Consider the following 19,865-nt stretch of genomic DNA (forward strand, 5'->3'; position numbering starts at 1 on the left):
AGCATCTGGGATTTTATAGACATAAACTTGTTGTGAGCCGTCCTTTTCCTCATAGTATACTAGATGGGGGACCTGTCTTTCTACGTGCCTTCGAAGATTTTCTGACTTAGGCACACAATAATTCAATGTTTTGGGCCGTTAATCATTATTTTTTTGCTAATTTCACATTATCCTTTACTAACAGTATAAGAAGATTAGCTGAACTTAACTCATTTTTTTGATAGACGAGTAATTGATGGAATTACGAATGGAGTCGGTATTGCGAGTTTATTTATTTAATTCTTTTTTTAAGGAAATGAACAAGTGATCCATTACAAGTCATGGATCCCCTTCGATCTTAATCACTTCATAAACTACTTAACGTATTAACCAGGCACAAAATGATTCAATTTTTTGGGGCCTTAATGATGATATGGGTTGTGATGTGTGTCAAATCCAATTTGAACACATCATTATTTATTTGCTACTTTCACGCTATCTAGCACATTATTTTAAAGAAAAGACCAAATTTTCACATTAAAGTAAAAAATAAAAATCAAACTAGTATGAACCATGGAATTTAAGCTTAGTATAATTAAGGTCTAATTGATAAATGACATGTTAAAAGTTTAGTATTTTGATTAGGATATTATTAGTTTATAAGATAGATTTTAAATCGTATTTTACTTCTCTTTAAATAGGTCCTAAATTGAATCTTAATTAAGAATTAATAAAGTAAAAAATAAAAAGACTAGATTAATCGACATGGCAATATCTTCACGGATATAATACTTGAGTGCACTTCTAATTACACTTCCTTGTTTATACTAGTTGTGAATTCACGAAACATAACTGTGAATATATCATAATCGTTACTGTTGATTTCTTAAACCACAATTTATCTATCTTCGCAATCAAAAAGAAAAATTCACTGAAATTGGAGATTGATTTAATATCAGACGGTTTTCGTCTTCAATTCCTTAAATTAGTTCTGAAAATGCTTTTGCGCTTTGGCGAACTGCTCGCACTTGGGAAGAGCTTTCTCAACGACCAAACCAAGAGGGTAGGCAACGCGGTGGCCTGGTGCGATGACATCAACGCTGTCTCCTTCCAATAGGTTGAGCTTCCGGGTGGCCACCGGTGCAGTTTTCGATTTGTTGTTAGGGTCGACTTCGTGGGAAATCTTGCATTCAGGGTCAGGGCTGTGTAGCAGTGTCACTTGACAATCATCCACAGGCTCCTTAGATTTGTCCAACTTAAACACGTACAGTCCAAGCTGGTTGGTTTCGGCCTCTTGACTGGATTTTATGTTCCCCCCCTCCCTACACTCCAATCGCACCGTTGCACCTGATCAATGGGCAATGTGCATGCATGCATGCATAAATCTCATATTCGAATCTTATAATCGACATTTAGGTAGTTTGTTACCTACTTATTAACGTTATGTACCTGGAATCATCTTACTTATCTCGGTCATAGACTTCAATTGGCAGTTGTCACAGTAGACCAGGCCGGTGAGGTAGATTTTGTCGTCGGTGGTGTTGGAGTAAGCGAAACTGAGGAGGGACAAGAAACAAAAGGCAAAGGCAAGGACGGTAGTGCTAGACTTTGTCGACATTGTTGATGTTGGGTTTGCTTGTGTTGGTTCTGTTCTATGTATTGCTGATGATGAATTAGACAGGGCTTTCTTCTTCTTATAAAGGGAAAAGAAGCAAAGAATTAATGCGTATACTTTGGAGAGTTTTGTGAGCCTTTGTTTGTTTACATGTGGAATTGAGACAATTACTCACCTCCTTGACCCGCACTTGCACGCAGTTGATCAACAACTTAAATGAATAAAAATTGATGATTCGAGAAGGTCACCATAGTAATTATATGTGGCTGCAAGCCAATAGTTAAGGACCTTAAGGGTTTGTTTTGATAGAAAACTATTAATAATAATAGAGTAATGTATTTTAACTAATTTTTCAATCATTTTATTTTATTTTGTTCAATTCACGTACCCTGATTCATGAATATTCTTTATTTTCAAATTGGGGCATGACAAGAGTCCAATCGACAAGGACCCTTTCCCATCTGCCCAGACCAACATGGTGAATGAAAATTTAGCTAAGCCGAATCAAACCTTAGCCAAGGTTGGATCAAACATGACTACTGTTGAGCAAAATAGGTCATAGTGGATCCGAAGGCCAAAGGCATGACAAAGATGCGATTTGATTTGGCACTAAATGTGGCTCAGCTGAAGCCAAATGAGCCAGCAATGAGGTAATCCAAGCAAGCAAATCCAAGAGGTTGGAGAATGAGAGAATTGTAAGCCAAGCCTAGAATTCCTGCCCACGTAGCCCAATGTTGAAAGCAATTCCAAGTTCGAAACAGTTCTATATATTGATAAAAGATAAAAGTAATGTTAGAGAAACTACATCATTGTATCGTATAATGTATCACTTTTCTAATAAAGGTATGACCCAACAATACAAATAGGTCTCATATCTTCTCCCTAATATATATTTTCCCAAAAACATACATACTTGTCAGCATCTTGGAATCAAAACATGATTGTATGGTTTGTTATTTATTTATTTCATAATTTGTTAACTAATTAGGTAGTCGATTGAAAATAGGTGTGCCTCATTTTTTTGTGCGAACAAAATTATACATGGACGAATCGGTGAACTTAATAGCGTCGATAAGAATATGGTTTTAGAGAAAACTTCAAGAAGATGGTTTATCCGGAATATTATTAGCTCAAAAAAAACTTCTTCTATTTTGTTTTCCGTGTGAGGGTTTTGTTGACACGTCATATCACTGCGCCAATAGTATGGTGCCACGTGACCAAAGCAGCTGGATACCTCTAAGGACTAACCTGACCCGTCATAGTCTAATAAGCAGACCAACTGATACGATCAAATCTCTAGACCATGGGTATCAGATCTGGTCGGCTCGGTGATATCCACTCACGATCGAAGCCACCAGAGCTGCATACTTAGACAATAACTCCTTCACACCTCGATTGTATCAAGCATAAGCAAATCAAAGACAACTGGAAAATCCACCACCACAGATCGCCTCTATAAGCAATCTACTTCGCACAGGTTTCCAAGAATTACTAAAGGAAACATTTAATGCACTTCTAATCTGCCCCAGGTGTCATCCAACAACTGGTCTCTTGATAATTAGTATGATGGAAATATCGATATATTATTGATATTGACAAAAATTGAATAAAACTACGGAAATTATAAGAAAAACTTGGTAATTTTTATTAAAACTTTGGAGGATGTTTATTTAGTTAATTATATATTAGTTTATCACAAAAAATTGAAAGACAATGCATTGCATGATGGGTTTAATTAATTTAAGTTTGTTTGTATCATACCTGACCCACATCTCATGCCATGACACGTGGAAGGGGTATGACACTAAGGAAGGCTCCATGGCCCGTGCTGGCAAGCCCAATAGTATGAATCAGTAGGTCTTTTTGACACCCACGACCAATTCTACGCACAACATGGCCCTGTAACCCATGCTGGCAGGTCTAATCCTATAAATGGCAGACACTTCCAGCTCTATCCGCTGATTGTTCACTGGCCGGCCCACGGCCGGTAAGTGTGTTCGGCACACCTTGCCAATTCTACGCCTTAGAAGGCATCTTGTAGGATGTTCTCGGGTTCATTGCTAGGATATTTGTTGGGACGCGTGTCAGCCTCAGAAGGCACTCCCATGAGTCCCACATCGAAACTAAGTACCAAAAAAAACTCAGAACTCGCTATAAATATAGCTCCTTACCCCAGATACAGGGTAGACTTGCTACTTGACACTTATGTCCTTGCATTGTCGATAGCTTACTCTCATCCCCTTAAGCTAACTTTTGCATCGAAGGGCCTTCAACTGGTAGCATTGAGGATTTACTTGCGAAAGTTTTCGTCAATCATTAGTCAAGCACAACTTTCTCTTCCTCATCCATAGGCACACTGTCAATGGCATGCAACGATGTTAGATAATAAATAAAAGGGCTTCTTAGATCTAGGTCGAAAATGATTAGTTTAGCCGTCGCGTTTTTGGTTTTAGATGTAGGTCCTGTTCACCTATTTTATGTTTGTTCCTGTGATGGTAAGGTAAAGTTCCCCATTGCCTTGAGAACCATTGACTGGTCAACAAGTGAACTTTCTTTAGTGTGCGAGCGTGTCACTGCTAGCAATGAAAATCCTAGCAGACTTTTTAAAAATAGATAACTTACGCCCCAAGTTACTAATTTCTAAACAAACGATTGTGAATTTGGGCGAGGAATATCCCAAGTAAGTTCTTTTATTGCCTCAGACTGGCGAGGACTTCACAATTTTTCACAGTACAAGGTTGGTAGTTATGGCTAGAATAAATAGTAAGAAAGTGAACTGTTTTCAGGCGGAACTGCCTTTTACAAAACTCAAAGAAAAAAACCAACTCTAGAAAGACAAAAAGAAGGCTAGACTTCCATTTCTGCCTGGATAGAAGTTTCTGATCCGGGCTGGACTGGGTGTGCCTGTGCTGGACTGGACTTTCAACAACTTCAACTGCTAAGTTTTAGCTGTACATCGATACCAACGTTCGAGTTTGGCAGAGCTTTAATCTATTTCAAGCCCTGGAAGGCTTTTTGAACAGGCAGAATTGCAGCCTCTTCAGTCTGAAAAGGGCAGAAGTGGCAAGACTTGAGGATTACTAAGCTGGAACTGCACTCTGGTACCTGTTCTGCTTGATCAAGGCTCTCCATAAATTTGTTGAGGTTTTCATATTTGTAGAAACCCAGACTCTGCTTGATTTGGCTTTTGCTGAACCAAATTTTTAACGAGAGAAATCTCGTTTTGAATTACTTTTTCTCTAAGTCTGAAACTAGAAGTTTTTTTGATTTGTAGCTGGCCTCTTTCTTGTGGCTCAATGAGGTTTTGGTTGCTTCAGTGTTTTGAAGGTTTTTGAGATCAAGTGATCATTTTGAGTTTTTATTTTTGATTATTTTTTTGGCTGTCCTTTGATATGTTCACCTCCTCTCATATTTATAGAAAATGCTGGAGTGGGGCTTTCTAATCTTTTAATAATGGGCGGCAAATTTTCCAAAAGCAAGATCTTTTATTTTAAATGTAAAGAAAAAAGGAAGTCATCTGTTTTGGTAGAGAAGAACCATCAATGTTCAGTTTTCATGAAGGTCTTTTCCTTGCTTTTTCTGAAAGAAAAACAAACTTTTCTTTGTCCCCTGTTGCTCTTTGTAGAGAGAAAGAAAACAATCTGCCATGATGGTTAGTTTACTTTTCTTGTTTGAACAACTCCCTCTACTTATGTCTTGAAATTGTAGTCTGCTTATCTTTTGGGAAGACCACCTATTCTAATGCAGAATTATATAGAAAGGGATTCTGATCTTTGAGCTGCAGAGTCTCAGAAAAGTCTTTCTGAAATCCCGTCTTCATTAATTCCCAATCAACTTCTCCTGTGACTAGTTGAAATTGTTGACCTCTCAAAGTCAGATAGTCAAGTGGGTTTCTCTGTGATTCAGGGCTGAGTGCGTCACTTCTTGCTTAAAGTGGTGTTTTGGCCCCTTTTTTCAAATTGGGTAGAGAGCTGGCAATTTTGATAAAATTGCTTTAAGTTTCTTCAATTTTGGGCTGTTCTCTACCTTCATTCAACCATGTTAAGCCCAATTTTGAGTTTTGAGGCTGTGGGCTGAGCAATTCGTATGTACTGGGCTTCCTTCATGTTTTTGGGTTCTGGTAAAAATCTGACTTGGATTTGGGCTTTTTGACTTTGGCCCCTCGATTCCAATTCTAGTCCAAACTGCCTGGGTCTTGAGTTTTGTCTTCCTGGGCTCCTATTGCTAGGCTGGGCCCGTAATTTGTTGGTCCAAACAATGCCCCCTTGAATCTGAACTGTTTTTCTAGAAATTGTTTCCAATTTTTAACGGTTCAGATTGAATCGATTTGGCCATTTAATATTGCGCGCCACTCTCTTCCGTTTCAATTAACCCACGTCTGCCACACGTCTTTACGTCTCCGCGAGGGCTTCGGGAAACTTGGTAAAGTTATTCGAGGACTATCAACGCCCTGATCTTCCCATAATATGATTATGTCCTGCATTTCCATCCATAAAAGATAGCATTTGGTTATGAGCAGCTCCATCGACTAGCATATCTGCCATTGGCATATGATATTCATCTTTGGGAGATGCTTCATTCAGATTCCTATAATCCACACAGATCCTAACTGCCCTTGTTTTTCTTTCCAGAACCGGCACAATATTGGCTAGCCAATCATCATAAATGGCTGGTCTGATGAATCCTGCTTTGACCAGTCTTTCTATCTCTTCTTTAACTTTCAGTTCCGTTTCCATAGACATTCTTCTTCTGGCCTGTTTGACTGGAAGGTAGCCTTCTTTGATTGGCAACTTGTGATATACCAATTCTCTGTCCAGTCCGGGCATCTCATGGCAATGATTTCACCCTTGAGTGGCTCTTTTAACAGCGCACTAATGAAAGCGGGTCTTGGATTCTCTTCTGTCCCTAAGTTTATCTCATGTAACGGATCTTCCATTTCTGGTAAAGAGTCATCTAGTGCTGCTGGTGCAAAATCTAGTACTTCCTCCTATAAACTCTCTTCCTGTTCTTCAGTGCTCTCATGGATGAATTCTGCCATATTGATGGCTAGATTCTGCATGAAGAGCTTCATTTCTTCCCAGTATATCAATAATCTTTTTGTAATGGATTAGATTGTTGCAGCTCGATCCTTTTCTTGTAGATTGGTAGTAAACTTCGTAGTTCTGGAGGTTCAGAACAAAAGGTCTATTCCAGTCCTCTAGAGAATTGGCTAGACCCTCTTCAATGAGTCTCTGGGTCGTGACACCATGGCGGCGGCCGTTCTGGTTGACTCCGAAAAATGTGAAAGGACCAAGGTGATCATGATAATACTTTGCCTCAAAACACATGGCAGATGGCAGAAATGGCCGTGGATCAGCCTCTACTATGTCCATGAAACCTTCTTCATTCCAAAGGGCCAATTGCTGATGCAGAGTGGAAGGAACACATAAGCTTTGGTGGATCCAGTCCCTGCTAAGTAATGCATTGTAAGTGGTAGAAGTTGTGTCTACCACAAAAAATGCAATCTTCAGCTCCTTGGTTCCAACTATGACGTCCACATTTGCTCCAGCTCCCTTTTGGTTCAACACTCCGTCTACGCGCAATTGCCACATGTCTTTAGGTTGGCTAGATTCAGCAGAGGTTCCGTCGGCTTTCGAACTTTCCTTTTTGTTGACCAGCTTCTCTTCTTCATCTAATGGGGTGAATTCTGCGACGAAGTCTGCTAAAGCTAAAGCCTGGGCTTTTATTGCAGTTTTTGGCCGATAGAGGAGGTGATATTGGCTTAGCTCTATAGCCCACTTCATAAGTCGCTGAGAAGCGTCAGGGCCACGGAGGATTGATCTCAAAGGATAGTTGGTAATGACAATGACTCGATGAGCTTGGTAGTAGGGTCGCAGCTTTCTCGCGGAAATTATAAGAGCTAGAATGAGCTTTACTAATTTATGGTAGCATGTCTCTGCATTGAGGAGAGCTTTTGGTGTGTAGAATATCGGATGCTAGGGCTCCAGCCTTCTCAAATGAGAGCTGAGTTGACAGTTGAGTTGGACACTGCCAGATACAGGAACAAGTCCTCACCGGGACTGCCTTTAAGAGCAGGGGAGTTGACGTGAGATAAGTCTTCAGATTCAGGAAAGCTACTTCGCACTCCTCTTCCCATTTGTCTCTTTGTCCTTCCTTCAAAGCTTTGAAGAATGGTCTGCACTTGTTGGTAAATCTCGAAAGGAATCGGTTTAGGGCCACTGCTCTGCCCGTCAGAATTTGTATTTTGTTCACTGTGGAAGGCGACTTCATCTCGAGAATGGCTTTGATTTGACGTAGGTGTGCCTCGATACCTCGTTGTGTGACTAGGTATAACAAGAATCGGCCGGAGGATACATCAAAAGTGCATGTACTCGGGTTCAACTTCATGCGATACTAGCGAAGCAAGCTGAATGTCTCAGCGAGATTTCTGATGTGATCTGCACGTTTTGAGGCTTTGACTAGAAGACCTCCATGGTTTTGCCGATCTGCTCCTTGAAGATTTTATTCACGAGCATTTGGTAGGTTGCTCTGGCGTTCTTCAGCCCAAAGGGAGTAATAGGTCCCTCTCTCGATGATGAAAGAGGTTTTTGCCTTGTTATCCTCGTGCATCAGGATTTGGTTATAATCGGAGTAGGCATCCATAAAGCTGAGCAGCTGATTGCCAGAAGTGGAATCCACGAGTTAGTCGATTCTTGGCAATGAGAAGTTGTCTTTAGGGCATGCTTTGTTGAGGTATGTGTAATCGACACAGACTCTACATTTGCCCTTTTCTTGTTTTGCCACCAGAACAACGTTGGCCAGCCACTCCGAGTAGGAGACCTCTTCGATGAAGCCGGTAGCTAGGAGTTTGTCAATCTCGGCTTTCAATGATAGCGACCCGCTCGAGAGTGAAGTTGCATTTTTTTGTGCCACTGGCTTGCTGGCAAGGTTGACGTGGAGTCGATGACAGATGATGTTCGGGTCGATGCCAGGCATGCCTGACGGCAACCATGTGAACATGTCTTTGTTGTTTTGGAGGAAGGTGGTCAGCTCCACCTTCTCGTCTGGGCTTAAGTATGAGCCGATCCGTGCTTTTCTGTCTAGTTGGTTAGGATCCAAGGGTATTAACTCGACGTCCTCTTCAGGTTCCATCCTTCTTCAGGAGAGACCTCTGGACCGATTTCCTCAGTTTGGTCATGACGCTTTTATTGCTATAAGGGAGCAAGATTCGGTTGTTCAACCTTCTTCAGATCTGCCTGGCTCACAGGGAGGAACTGTTCTAGTTTGCTTTTCTTCAGCCCTTGGGAGGAGCATTTCGTCGCCATTGCCTGATCACTGTTGATTTGGCTGACACCGCCCCCAGGAATTGGGTATCGAATTTTCTGATTTGTGGCAGAGGTGATGGCGTTGATCTTGTCGACCCATGGTTTGCCCAAAATGCCACTGTAGGGTGAGACCTCATTAATGACCATGAATGTTTACGAGCTGATTACAGGTGAGGAGTAGACGTCGAGGTCTATCGTGCCCACGGTAACCGTTGTTGCACCATTAAAGCCAGTCAGCGATCTGACTAAAATGTTGATCTTTGCCACCAAGCCCATCTGCTGGATGACCGCGAGTTGCAAGATATTGGCTACGCTGCCCTCGTCTGCGTGGATTTGGTCGACCATGGCCTGGACGATTTGAATGTTGATGACAAGGGCATCATTATGTGGCATGTCGAGGCCGATCAGATCTTTCTTTTAGAAGCCGATTACAGGATCGTGTTTTACTGGTGGAAGGTCGGTCTAGATTTGGGAGATCACGGTGGCCTGTTTGATCTTCTTATTCCTTTCCTTCTGGTCAGCCCAAACTCCTCGGAGTCGGCTAGGATTGTGTTAATTCTTATGACCTTTTGGGGTGGCTCTTTGGCGGTGTCACGATCTTCAATCCGCTTGATGGCTTGCTTTGCAATGAATTCCGTGCAGTCACCTTCTCTCACGAGTTCTTCAAGATGCGCTTTCCAAGAGAAGCAATTGTTCATGGTGTGCCCGTGCGTCCCATGGAAGGCATAGTATTTGCTAGCATCCCTCTTGTCCGGATCTCCTTTCAAGGGTGGTGGTCTTCTTACCCAAGGTTTGTTCTTCACTTGGGCTAAGATTTGATGTATGGGGATGGTGAATTTGGTGTAGTTCTCTCCTGCCGTAGCGTCCCCTTATGGGTGCGACCTACGCTTGTCCTTGTTCTTGTTGCTAAATCCGTCGCTTCTTTGGCCTGCCCGCTTAGTCGGCTGATCTTCCTGGTTAATAGACTTCTTTACGGCGATTCGATTGTCATCCCAGATCTCGTAGAGTTCCGCGATCTCGTAGATCTCTGCCAGAGTATGGCTGGGAGTGATGGTCAGCTCGCGGTACAAGTCGTGCTCAGCCGGAAGGCCTTTCTTGAAAGCAGAGGACGCGATTCAATCTTCACATCCTACAATGTTGGCCTTTTATGCTTTGAATATGTTGATGTAATCTCGAAGGGATTCGTCGGACTTCTTGCGCAGGTTGTACAGATGGTCAGGGTTCTTCTTGATTGTCCAGTAAGAGGTGTATTCTTTGGTGAAGACGTAAGTCAGCTTGTTGAAGCTGATGATCGACCTGGATTGCAGAGTGTGGAACCAGTCTTGGGTGGCTCCTCGCATGGTCATGCAAACACCTGGCACATCAGTGTGTCGTCGCCCTTATGGAGGATCATGACACTTTTGAAGTGTTTTAGGTGGCTCCCGGAAGTGTGTGAATGCAGGCATTGAGAATCGCTTTGGGGTTGCAGCCTGCTCGATTTCGACAGTGAAAGGCGTAGAGTTTGCCTAGCCTATCTCCTTACGTAGTGCATCTTCAAGTCTCAAAGTCGGTCATTCACAAGCTTCTCAACGTCTTCCGCACACATTGCTGGTTGGCCACGTTGGCAACCTTCATGATTTGGGCCATGCTGACTGACTTCCTCAATGATTTCCGAGGGTCGACCTTCTCGCCTGCGCTGCCTAGGCGGCGTGTTGGTGGACTGCGCTTGTGAAGGATTTTCTGTAGCTTGTCGACGAGATTCGACTCTTTGAGAGTGAGCAGCGGAGTGCCTTTCCCCATGGTCCTCATTGTGAGGGTTATCCAGTCGACCTCCCTGGGGGCCTAGCCTTTCATGAATACTCCTTTTCGAGTAGACAACTGAGCGTCTTTCTTCACGACCCTCTTTGCGATGGTTGTCTGGCTGACCTCCCTAGGGGCCTAGCCTTTGATGTACATTTCCCTGCAAGTCCAAGCTGGAGCGGATGTCAAGTCATGGGCCCAGCCTTTCGTGCACGTTGTTCCTTAAACTCAATCTACTCTGAGTGTGGCTCGCAGATGCTTGTGAAATGTCGGTAGGCCGATCACTTTGTTGTCCCTCGCCTTGTCTGCTCACTCCTACTTGACCTGCTTGGTACCCCTCGAGTTGTCTACCGGCACGTTCGTCCATCCTTCTCTCCTCGCCCGGTTGTCCAAGACCAAGGTTTTGAGCCAAGCTTATTTGGTTGAGGAGCTGCCTCATTAGATTGCTTTGGTAGTCCATTCTTTGAGCTAGCTAATCGACCCTTAGATTAAGGTATGCTTGACTTCGTGGCTCGGGAGGAGAGAAGTATGTGAAGCCCAATTGCACACGGGCTAGGGTTTCATTGGAGGTGTACGCAGGAGCGTGCGTCGAGCGTGGAGGCAATGGAGGGAATGCTTGAAGTTGCTCCAAGATTGGGCTTAGGTCGGCGGTGGTAATGAGCCCACCTTGATGGGAGGTTCCACCATGCTCTGCAGCGATGGCAGGTGCGGTGGTCTCAGCTGCGAGTCCAGTGGGTGGCAAGGTGGTGAGAGGTGGTGATGCCACCATATCGATCGCGGGATAGTGGGTGGAGTGGCTTTGGGCCGTGACGGATTTAGCCATCGCAGCGGTTTTGCCTCTCGTCTTCTTGCTTCTAACCATGGTTGTTTGGAAGGCTTAGGTGGATTGGAAAATAAGTTTGAAGCACACTTTGAGTATATCTTGTGCTCTCAATGAAAGCACCAATTTGCGGGAGCAAATTTCCCCACGAGAATATTCAATTGGAAAGATTCTCTTTCCTTCTTTGCCGCCTCTTTCTCCTTGCAAAATAGAACAAATAAGAGGACCACACACAGGGGGTGTTGGCCAAAGGCCCTCCGATGCCTAAATTAGTTCAATTGAATCATATAGAAAACAATAGCTAATAGGGTACGGAGATATGTTTATGGTGTAAACCGGGTGGGAGAAGCCTTATGTAAAAGAGAGGGAGAGAAGAGGTGGCTAGGGTTTGAGAGGAATTTTCTGCAGAGTTTTCGTAGAGATTTCAGACGTACCTCAACCCTTGTGTGTGGCCATCTTTTTATAGTGGTTTTGGAGGCTAGGGTTTCAGAGGAATAATTCCGTAGATGGAATGGAATTATTCCTCCCCAATTTGGAATTGATTGGATTAATTAGGGTAAATCAATTCCCTAATTTGGTAGGTATCAAATCAATTCCTAATTTAATTAGGTAACTCCTCATTTAATTGGGAATTGTGGTAGGAATCAAATCAATTCTCAACCTAATTAGGTAACATTCCATTTAATTGGGTAATCCCCAATTAAATTGAGTAAGTCCCAATTAGGTTGAATAATTCCCAATTAGGTCAAATAATCCTCAAATGGAAGGAATTATTTTACCTAGGGTTCTAATTTAATTCGGTTCCTACAATATATATGAGGCTTGTGTCTTGGTTAAGCGATCTTAAGGGCTTATTGGGAATTGATTATTTCCTTTTCAGCGTTTAATATCCCCGATAGGATCCTAACATGTAAACTCGATTGTACGATCAAAGAGAATAAGGAACGGTTGACCCAAAAATAGGACATATATTGTAGCATGTAGGGCTTGTAGCTTTTATATCCCGTACTTTTAGATTCATGTAATTCAGTTCACTAATTGTATATTATGGACGTAGCTTGACTTTGAGTGTGTGTCATGATGTGAATGTGTCGTTTTTACGGTCTTAATCTATTGATTCAAATTTAGACATCAATAATCTCTGTATACGTGTCTTCTTTTCTTTACTTGAATGCTAGGACGAGATGATAATGTTGAAAATGTTATATGGTAACGTTAATATCACATTGTCAATTGATTCCTGGAAATTGTGTGTGCATAGGAAGCACAGGAACAATGAATTTCCATTAACTAAGATGTGAAAATCTTTAAATTTGTTTTGAATTTTAACTAGATTGGTGCATTTTTGGATGTTCATTGCAGGATCACGCAAAAGGTAATCTGGACAGTGGCGGAGCCAGAACATTTTCACAGAGGGGGCACCTTATATATTGAAATATATTTTTCTTTAGGGTGACAATGAAACTAATTTTTTACTTGATACAAAATCCCTAATTTTTGTACTATATTATTTACATATTATATTAAAACTATCTACTGAACATCGATCCATGGAAAAAATAAAATGAAATGTAATTTATTAAAAATACACACTAAGAAATTTTGAACGGTAATTTATCACTACAAATCGAAGTACGACAATAAAAGATGTGAAAGGGTAGCAATGATAGTGAGAAAAGGAAAATTAGAAAAATACAAAGAAAGAAATACATGGGCACTTCACAATTTGGTTAGAAAAGTATGATTATATTAATAACACAATAGCCTAAACTAAAATTTGAGATGGGGCACATGCCCACCCTGTGCCTTAGCTCCCTCCGCCACTGAATCTGAATGCAGGATATATAAATGGTGCATTATAATTGGCAAAAAGACTCATTCTCTTCATCATAATATCATACTTCCCCCTCTCTAAAAAAAATAGAACCAACGGAGAGGGGGTGATGTGCCTTATCTGTGCACACCCGCATCCATCTAGCACGAGGCCTTCTGGGAGCTCACTGGCTTCGGAGTCGTAGGAACTCCGAAGTTAAGCGAGTTGGGGCTAGAGCAATCCCAGGATGGGTGACCCACTGGGAAGTTGCTCGTGAGTTCCCAGAAACAAAACCGTGAGGGCAGAGAGGGGGGCCCAAAGTGGACAATATCGTGCTACGGCGGAGCCGATCCCGGGATGTGACAAGTTAATTTCTCCAAAAATGTCCAATCAGAAATGGCTTTAAGAATAAGTGTAATTAAGCTGTAAATTAATGTTATATATATGGTTAATTACATGTTTCCAATCCATGCCACCCACGAACAAGTGTAATGATGTCGTTTCACAGTTTTACCTTGTAGGATCAGGGACATGATCATTTGATTACTCTAAGGAAATATTTTTGTTCACCACTTTAACCAAATGTGTACTCTCACCACCCATCTTAACACTTGGCACGTGTTCATTAGCATAACCATAATTAATTCTTTGCTTTATATATTTATGGAACCATGGTTATACCTATAGATACGTGTCAAGTATTAAGAATGATGGTGAACAAAAATATGCACCCTTAATCTAACTTGATTTAACCTTGCAATGGTAATGAAAACATGTCAACCTCATAGCTATAGCTGCTAATTAATTGCGTGAGATTTTAAGAGCAAATCCACGTCATGGGTTAATTGTTTCTATGTTTTGAGGCATGGATTTCAAAGTGGAAGGATACCAGCTCATAGCTAGCGTCTTTCTATATTATTCAATTATACATATTTTATACACCACACTATATTATGACATATATGTATTTTAATTAATCATGCGGTTGTATAAGAAGCTTCCATAGCAATGCCACAGAGTCCTTCCTCGGCAAGAATGCCCCTTTGCATCGTCACATATCCACCCTCCCCCCACACTATGCCCCAAGAATTCTTCACCAGCCAGTATTTAGTCTCATCACTACTGGTCCCATATCCAACTGTGATAACACCATGATCTAAGAGCATCTTCAACCGATGTGTCAAACGTGCCACATAGACATGTAACAGCTAGAAATAACATCTCACATCACTCCAACCGATGTGTCAAAGCTGATGGGGAATGAAGGCTAGAGGTTGAGATGTTATTTTTGACATCCCAAAAGCAAGATGTCAAATGAATATTTTATTATTTTTTAAAGATAAGTGGCTATTACTTTCATTTATTATTTTCCTTTTTTATTTTTTTTCTTCTTTATCTTAAATGATTTGACTGTTACAATAATTATTTATTTGACATATCGGGTGGAGTGTAAAAGTATGCAAATGTCAAATTGCCACATCAGCCATCAAATTTAAATTTGATGTTTGGTATTTGACATCTCCCTTGGAGATGCTCTAAGTTTATACCACAGTGAACACACCACTTGAATAAAACTGGAATGTACAGCCACTTGGGTCAATGGCAACCGAAATTGGTTGGTTAGCGACGGCTTGCAACATAGCATTTTGGTTGTTTGTAGGCACATCCTCGTACCCGTTTATGGACACTGTTTGGGATGCAGCCTTCTGAGTGTTGTAACCCTGGTAGAAGTGATTAGGTTCAGTTGTCAGCCTTTGTTGCGTTGGATGAATTAAAAATCGTCATCCATTATGTTGGCAAGTCCTTACTTAGTTAGGATTTTAGTTCCTTATTTTATTAGAATTTTGGTTACTTTCCAATTATTATTTAGTCATATTGTAATAGAGATTTACTTCCTATTGTAATTTAGATATATTTCCTATTTTATTTAGGGTTAACACATCTTTGTACTTGTATAAATACCTCCATATTGGAGAATAATAATAAGATGAGCGTATCTGAGCATATCTGAATATTTGCCCTACTTTATTTGACATGGTATGAGAGCCAGGTTGCTAATCCTTGAGATTCTCTGACAAATTGAGAGTCGTTGGCGTTCCTCATTCCTAACCCATCATGGGTCTTCACCATTCCTTAATAATCAACATATATTTCTTCTGCCTTAGCCATAACAACACCTTTCTGCAATTTTACCATTATCTCTGTCCTTGCCGTGTTTATGTTGAGTCATTACCTTTCTTTTTCTCTACATATGCATGTTGCTGCCTTTTTTCTCTTACTTTTCATCTCTCTATGAGCTTGCTTTCTGTTAAAATCAGATTGAGCCCATGTTAGTTTCAGTCTCTTGCACTCACTGCTGAGCCTCTCTTTTAAATGTATACCATATGGGCAACACGCCCCTTGGCCATTGATGGCCTGATCTCTTTCCTCTGTGAGCCTCGTCACCGCTCACCGAGCCATCTCAAACCTCTGCATTCCTCATCACCGCTTGCCGAGCCTTCTCCTAGCTGGACTTTGTCTCTTGCTAATTTGGGTTTTACTTTCTCCAAATCTCAACTCTCATACATCGTCGGATTTGAGGGGGAGTGACACTGCTACTCATCTATTCCATTGCAATTCACCTACCTATCTATCATGGCTGATTGTCTGTGCCTGTTTCTCAAGTACCACTGATCATATGGCTCTATCGACCCTTCTCTTCAGGGGGAGAGGGAGAGTGAAGAGAAGTTGTCTTTGGTGTTGCTGCTACCACAATTGTTTGCCCTCCTTGTCATGCTAGTGCCAGTGCTTTATATTGCTCTTACTGGTGCCAGTGCCTTGTATTGCTATTGTTTGGTACCAGTATTGTTGCTCCTGCCTGTTATGGTGCCAGTACTGTTGCTCATGCCTTTGCTTGTGTGTTTCTGTTGTGGTCAATGTTGCCATCGTTAATGTTGCCTTTGCTTGCTTCACTTTCCGTTGTTATGGTCATTGTCGATGATGTTGCCGTGTTTTGATCCATCTCTACCCTAACCCTAAACACTACCTATTTCCGCTGCACTGTACACCTAACCTATAATCCTAGTCCGCCGCCACCGTCTACCTTGCTACTGTCGCCACCGCCTACCTTGCTATTGCCTTATCTACTGCCGTGCTCATAAGGTTTCTGTGTTCTGCCTTACCTATTGTCGTGCTCACAGGTTTTCTGTGTTTTGCCTTATCTGCTGCCGTGCTCATAGGATTTCTGTGTTTTGCCTTACCTATTGCCGTGTTCACATGGTTTCTGTGTTCTGCCTTATCTACTGCCGTGCTCACAGGGTTTCTGTGTTCTGCCTTATCTACTGTCGTGCTCACAGGGTTTCTGTGTTCTGCCTTATCTACAGCCGTGCTCATAGGGTTTCTCTGTTCTACTATGTGCCCTATTTTTTAGGGTTTGCTATTGTGTTTCCGCTGCGAACTTTGCTTTAGTTTGTCACTTGTTTCACTCGTGGTTGACTAGAAGATCTTCTCTACAATTGGTGCTTCTCAAGTATGGTGTTCTATGACTCGCTTGTCAAGTTGGGAGTGCGAAATATCTTTGCCCAACTTGAGGGGGAGTGTTGGCAAGTCCTTAGTTAGGATTTTAGTTCCTTATTTTATTAGAATTTTGGTTACTTACCGATTATTATTTAGTCATATTGTAATAGAGATTTACTTCGTATTGTAATTTAGATATATTTCCTATTTTATTTAGGTTTAACACATCTTTGTACTTGTATAAATACCTCCATATTGGAGAATAATAATAAGATGAGCGTATCTAAGCATATCTGAATATTTGCCCTACTTTATTTGACATTAGACCACCTTCACAGCCATGATCTTGACCTGTAGTGTCATAATCCACAAGCTCTTGCTCTGATAGTGAGATTAAGTTTCCGGTTTTGAGCTGGTTAACCCCTTCTGTCGCTGCCACTGCTGAGAAGGCCCAACAACACCCTATAAAATTGAAATAACATCACTCATCATTCATTAATATGTTATGTTGTGAAACAGTGAATGCGTCATCATTTAACAACTTGTTTAATACTTACCACATTTTCGTTGGTCCTTGATAGGTGTCACTGCACCCTTTTCTCTCCAATCCATTGACGGTGGCACATTAGTGACATTTCAATATCTAAAACATGTAGCTTTCGTGGAATTGGACATGATCGATTTGGAGGATCGTTTCGTATAACCATTACGAATTTCCCGAAACTCCTCATTGGTTAGGTCTGCAAATTCATTTAAGCTTAGAGTGAAGTAGTTCTGGCTCATGTGTTTGTTAAAAGCCTTAATGAACTCCAAGTTGGCCTTCAATATCACGAATTGCCTCTCTTTCTCCTCAGCATCCTTACAAAAAAAAAACTGGCCCAAATTGAGCCATCCAGTCTTCATGTGTCGCCAAATGGTTTTCACATCATAAATTTGGCGAGACGATGCTTGAGAGGAGCAAATGGCCAAAATGAAAAGAAAAGCTAAGCAGAGGTACTGGTCTTGATTTGTGAGAGCCATGGTAGAAAGTAAATAAGCACAATTGGTACGTATTCTATGAAAATATATTTAATCTTTCATGGGCACAAGACATTCAATGAGCATCTGGGATTTTATAGACATCAACTTGTTGTGGGCTGTCCTTTTCCTCATAGTATACTCGATGGGGACCTGTCTAGGTGCCCTCGAAGAATTTCTGACTTAGGCACACAATAATTCAATGTTTTGGGGCCGTTAATCATTATTTATTTCCTAATTTTACATTATCCTTTACTAACGGTATAAGAAGATTAGTTGAACTAACTCATTTTTTTGATAGACGAGTAATTGATGGAATTACGAATGGAGTCGGTATTGCGAGTTTATTTTTTATTATTTTAAGGAAATGAACAAGTGATCCATTACAAGTCATGGATCCTCTTCGATCTTAATCATTTCATAAACTACTTAACGTATTAACCAGGCACTGAATGATTCAATTTTTAGTGCATTAATGATGATATGGGTTGTGATGTGTGTCAAATCCAATTTGCACACATCATTATTTATTTGCTACTTTCACGCTATCTAGCACATTATTTTAAAGAAAAGACCAAATTTTCACATTAAAGTAAAAAATAAAAATCAAACTAGTATGAACCATGGAATTTAAGCTTAGTATAATTAAGGGCTAAATTTTGATAGGTGACATGTTAAAAGTTTAGTATTTTGATTAGGAGATTATTAGGTTATAAGATAGATTTTAAATCATATTTTTCTTCTCCTTAAATAGGTCCTAAATTGAATCTTAATTAAGAATTAATAAAGTAAAAATTAAAAAGACTAGATTAATCGACATGGCAATATCTTCACGGATATAATACTTGAGTGCACTTCTAATTACACTTCCTTGTTTATACTAGTTCTGAATTCACGAAACATAACTGTGAATATATCATAATCGTAACTGTTGATTTCTTAAACCACAATTTATCTATCTTTGCAATCAAAAAGAAAAATTCACTGAAATTGGAGATTGATTTAATATCAGACGGTTTTCGTCTTCAATTCCTTAAATTAGTTCTGAAAATGCTTGTGCGCTTTGGCGAATTGCTCGCACTCGGGATGAGCTTTCTCAACGACCAAACCAAGAGGGTAGGCAACGCGGTGGCCTGGTGCGATGACATCAACGCTGTCTCCTTCCAATAGGTTGAGCTTCCGGGTGGCCACCGGTGCAGTTTTCGATTTGTTGTTAGGGTCGACTTCGTGGGAAATCTTGCATTCAGGGTCAGGGCTGTGTAGCAGTGTCACTTGACAATCATCCACAGGCTCCTTAGATTTGTCCAACTTAAACACGTACAGTCCAAGCTGGTTGGTTTCGGCCTCTTGACTGGATTTTATGTTCCCCCCCTCCCTACACTCCAATCGCACCGTTGCACCTGATCAATGGGCAATGTGCATGCATGCATGCATAAATCTCATATTCAAATCTTATAATCGACATTTAGGTAGTTTGTTACCTACTTATTAACGTTATGTACCTGAAATCATCTTACTCATCTCGGTCATAGACTTCAATTGGCAGTTGTCACAGTAGACCAGGCCGGTGAGGTAGATTTTGTCGTCGGTGGTGTTGGAGTAAGCGAAACTGAGGAGGGACAAGAAACAAAAGGCAAAGGCAAGGACGGTAGTGCTAGACTTTGTCGACATTGTTGATGTTGAGTTTGCTTGTGTTGGTTCTGTTCTATGTATTGCTGATGATGAATTAGACATGGCTTTCTTCTTCTTATAAAGGGAAAAGAAGCAAAGAATTAATGCGTATACTTTGGAGAGTTTTGTGAGCCTTTGTTTGTTTACATGTGGTATTGAGACAATTACTCACCCCCTTGACCCGCACTTGCGTGCAGTTGATCAACAACTTAAATGAATAAAAATTGATGATTCGAGAAGGTCACCATAGTAATTATATGTGGCTGCAAGCCAATAGTTAAGGACCTTAAGGGTTTGTTTTGATAGAAAACTATTAATAATAATAGAGTAATGTATTTTAACCAATTTTTCAATCTTTTTATTTTATTTTGT

General features: G+C 40.9%; 2 protein-coding genes and 1 pseudogene across 2 annotated transcripts; all 3 read right to left on the bottom strand.

Moving 5' to 3' along the window:
• Positions 1-964: 964 nt before the first annotated feature.
• Positions 965-1,622, bottom strand: LOC117628897 (olee1-like protein). The gene is made up of 2 exons (XM_034361444.1): positions 1,429-1,622; positions 965-1,326 (listed from the first exon to the last, which is right to left on the bottom strand). The coding sequence occupies exons 1-2, from the start codon at positions 1,595-1,597 to the stop codon at positions 965-967; spliced, it is 531 nt and encodes a 176-aa protein (XP_034217335.1). The 5' UTR covers positions 1,598-1,622.
• Positions 1,623-14,287: 12,665 nt separating this feature from the next.
• LOC117628263 lies at positions 14,288-17,825 on the bottom strand (annotated as a pseudogene).
• Positions 17,826-18,651: 826 nt separating this feature from the next.
• Positions 18,652-19,550, bottom strand: LOC117627685 (olee1-like protein). The gene is made up of 2 exons (XM_034359885.1): positions 19,325-19,550; positions 18,652-19,222 (listed from the first exon to the last, which is right to left on the bottom strand). Exons 1-2 carry the CDS (start codon positions 19,491-19,493, stop codon positions 18,861-18,863), a joined length of 531 nt encoding a protein of 176 aa, XP_034215776.1. The 5' UTR covers positions 19,494-19,550; the 3' UTR covers positions 18,652-18,860.
• Between the last annotated feature and the right edge of the window lie 315 nt (positions 19,551-19,865).

This window comes from Prunus dulcis, chromosome 5, assembly GCF_902201215.1.
Source record: "Prunus dulcis chromosome 5, ALMONDv2, whole genome shotgun sequence".
Taxonomy (NCBI): Eukaryota; Viridiplantae; Streptophyta; class Magnoliopsida; order Rosales; family Rosaceae; genus Prunus; species Prunus dulcis.

Excerpts from the sequence above, each read along its gene's own strand:
- LOC117627685 (XM_034359885.1), bottom strand. The coding sequence starts at position 19,493 with ATGTCGACAAAGTCTAGCACTACCGTCCTTGCCTTTGCCTTTTGTTTC. Across the intron at positions 19,223-19,324 it reads GATGAGTAAGATGATTTCAG|GTGCAACGGTGCGATTGGAG; the intron begins GTACATAACGTT and ends CCCATTGATCAG.
- LOC117628897 (XM_034361444.1), bottom strand. The coding sequence starts at position 1,597 with ATGTCGACAAAGTCTAGCACTACCGTCCTTGCCTTTGCCTTTTGTTTC. Across the intron at positions 1,327-1,428 it reads GATAAGTAAGATGATTCCAG|GTGCAACGGTGCGATTGGAG; the intron begins GTACATAACGTT and ends CCCATTGATCAG.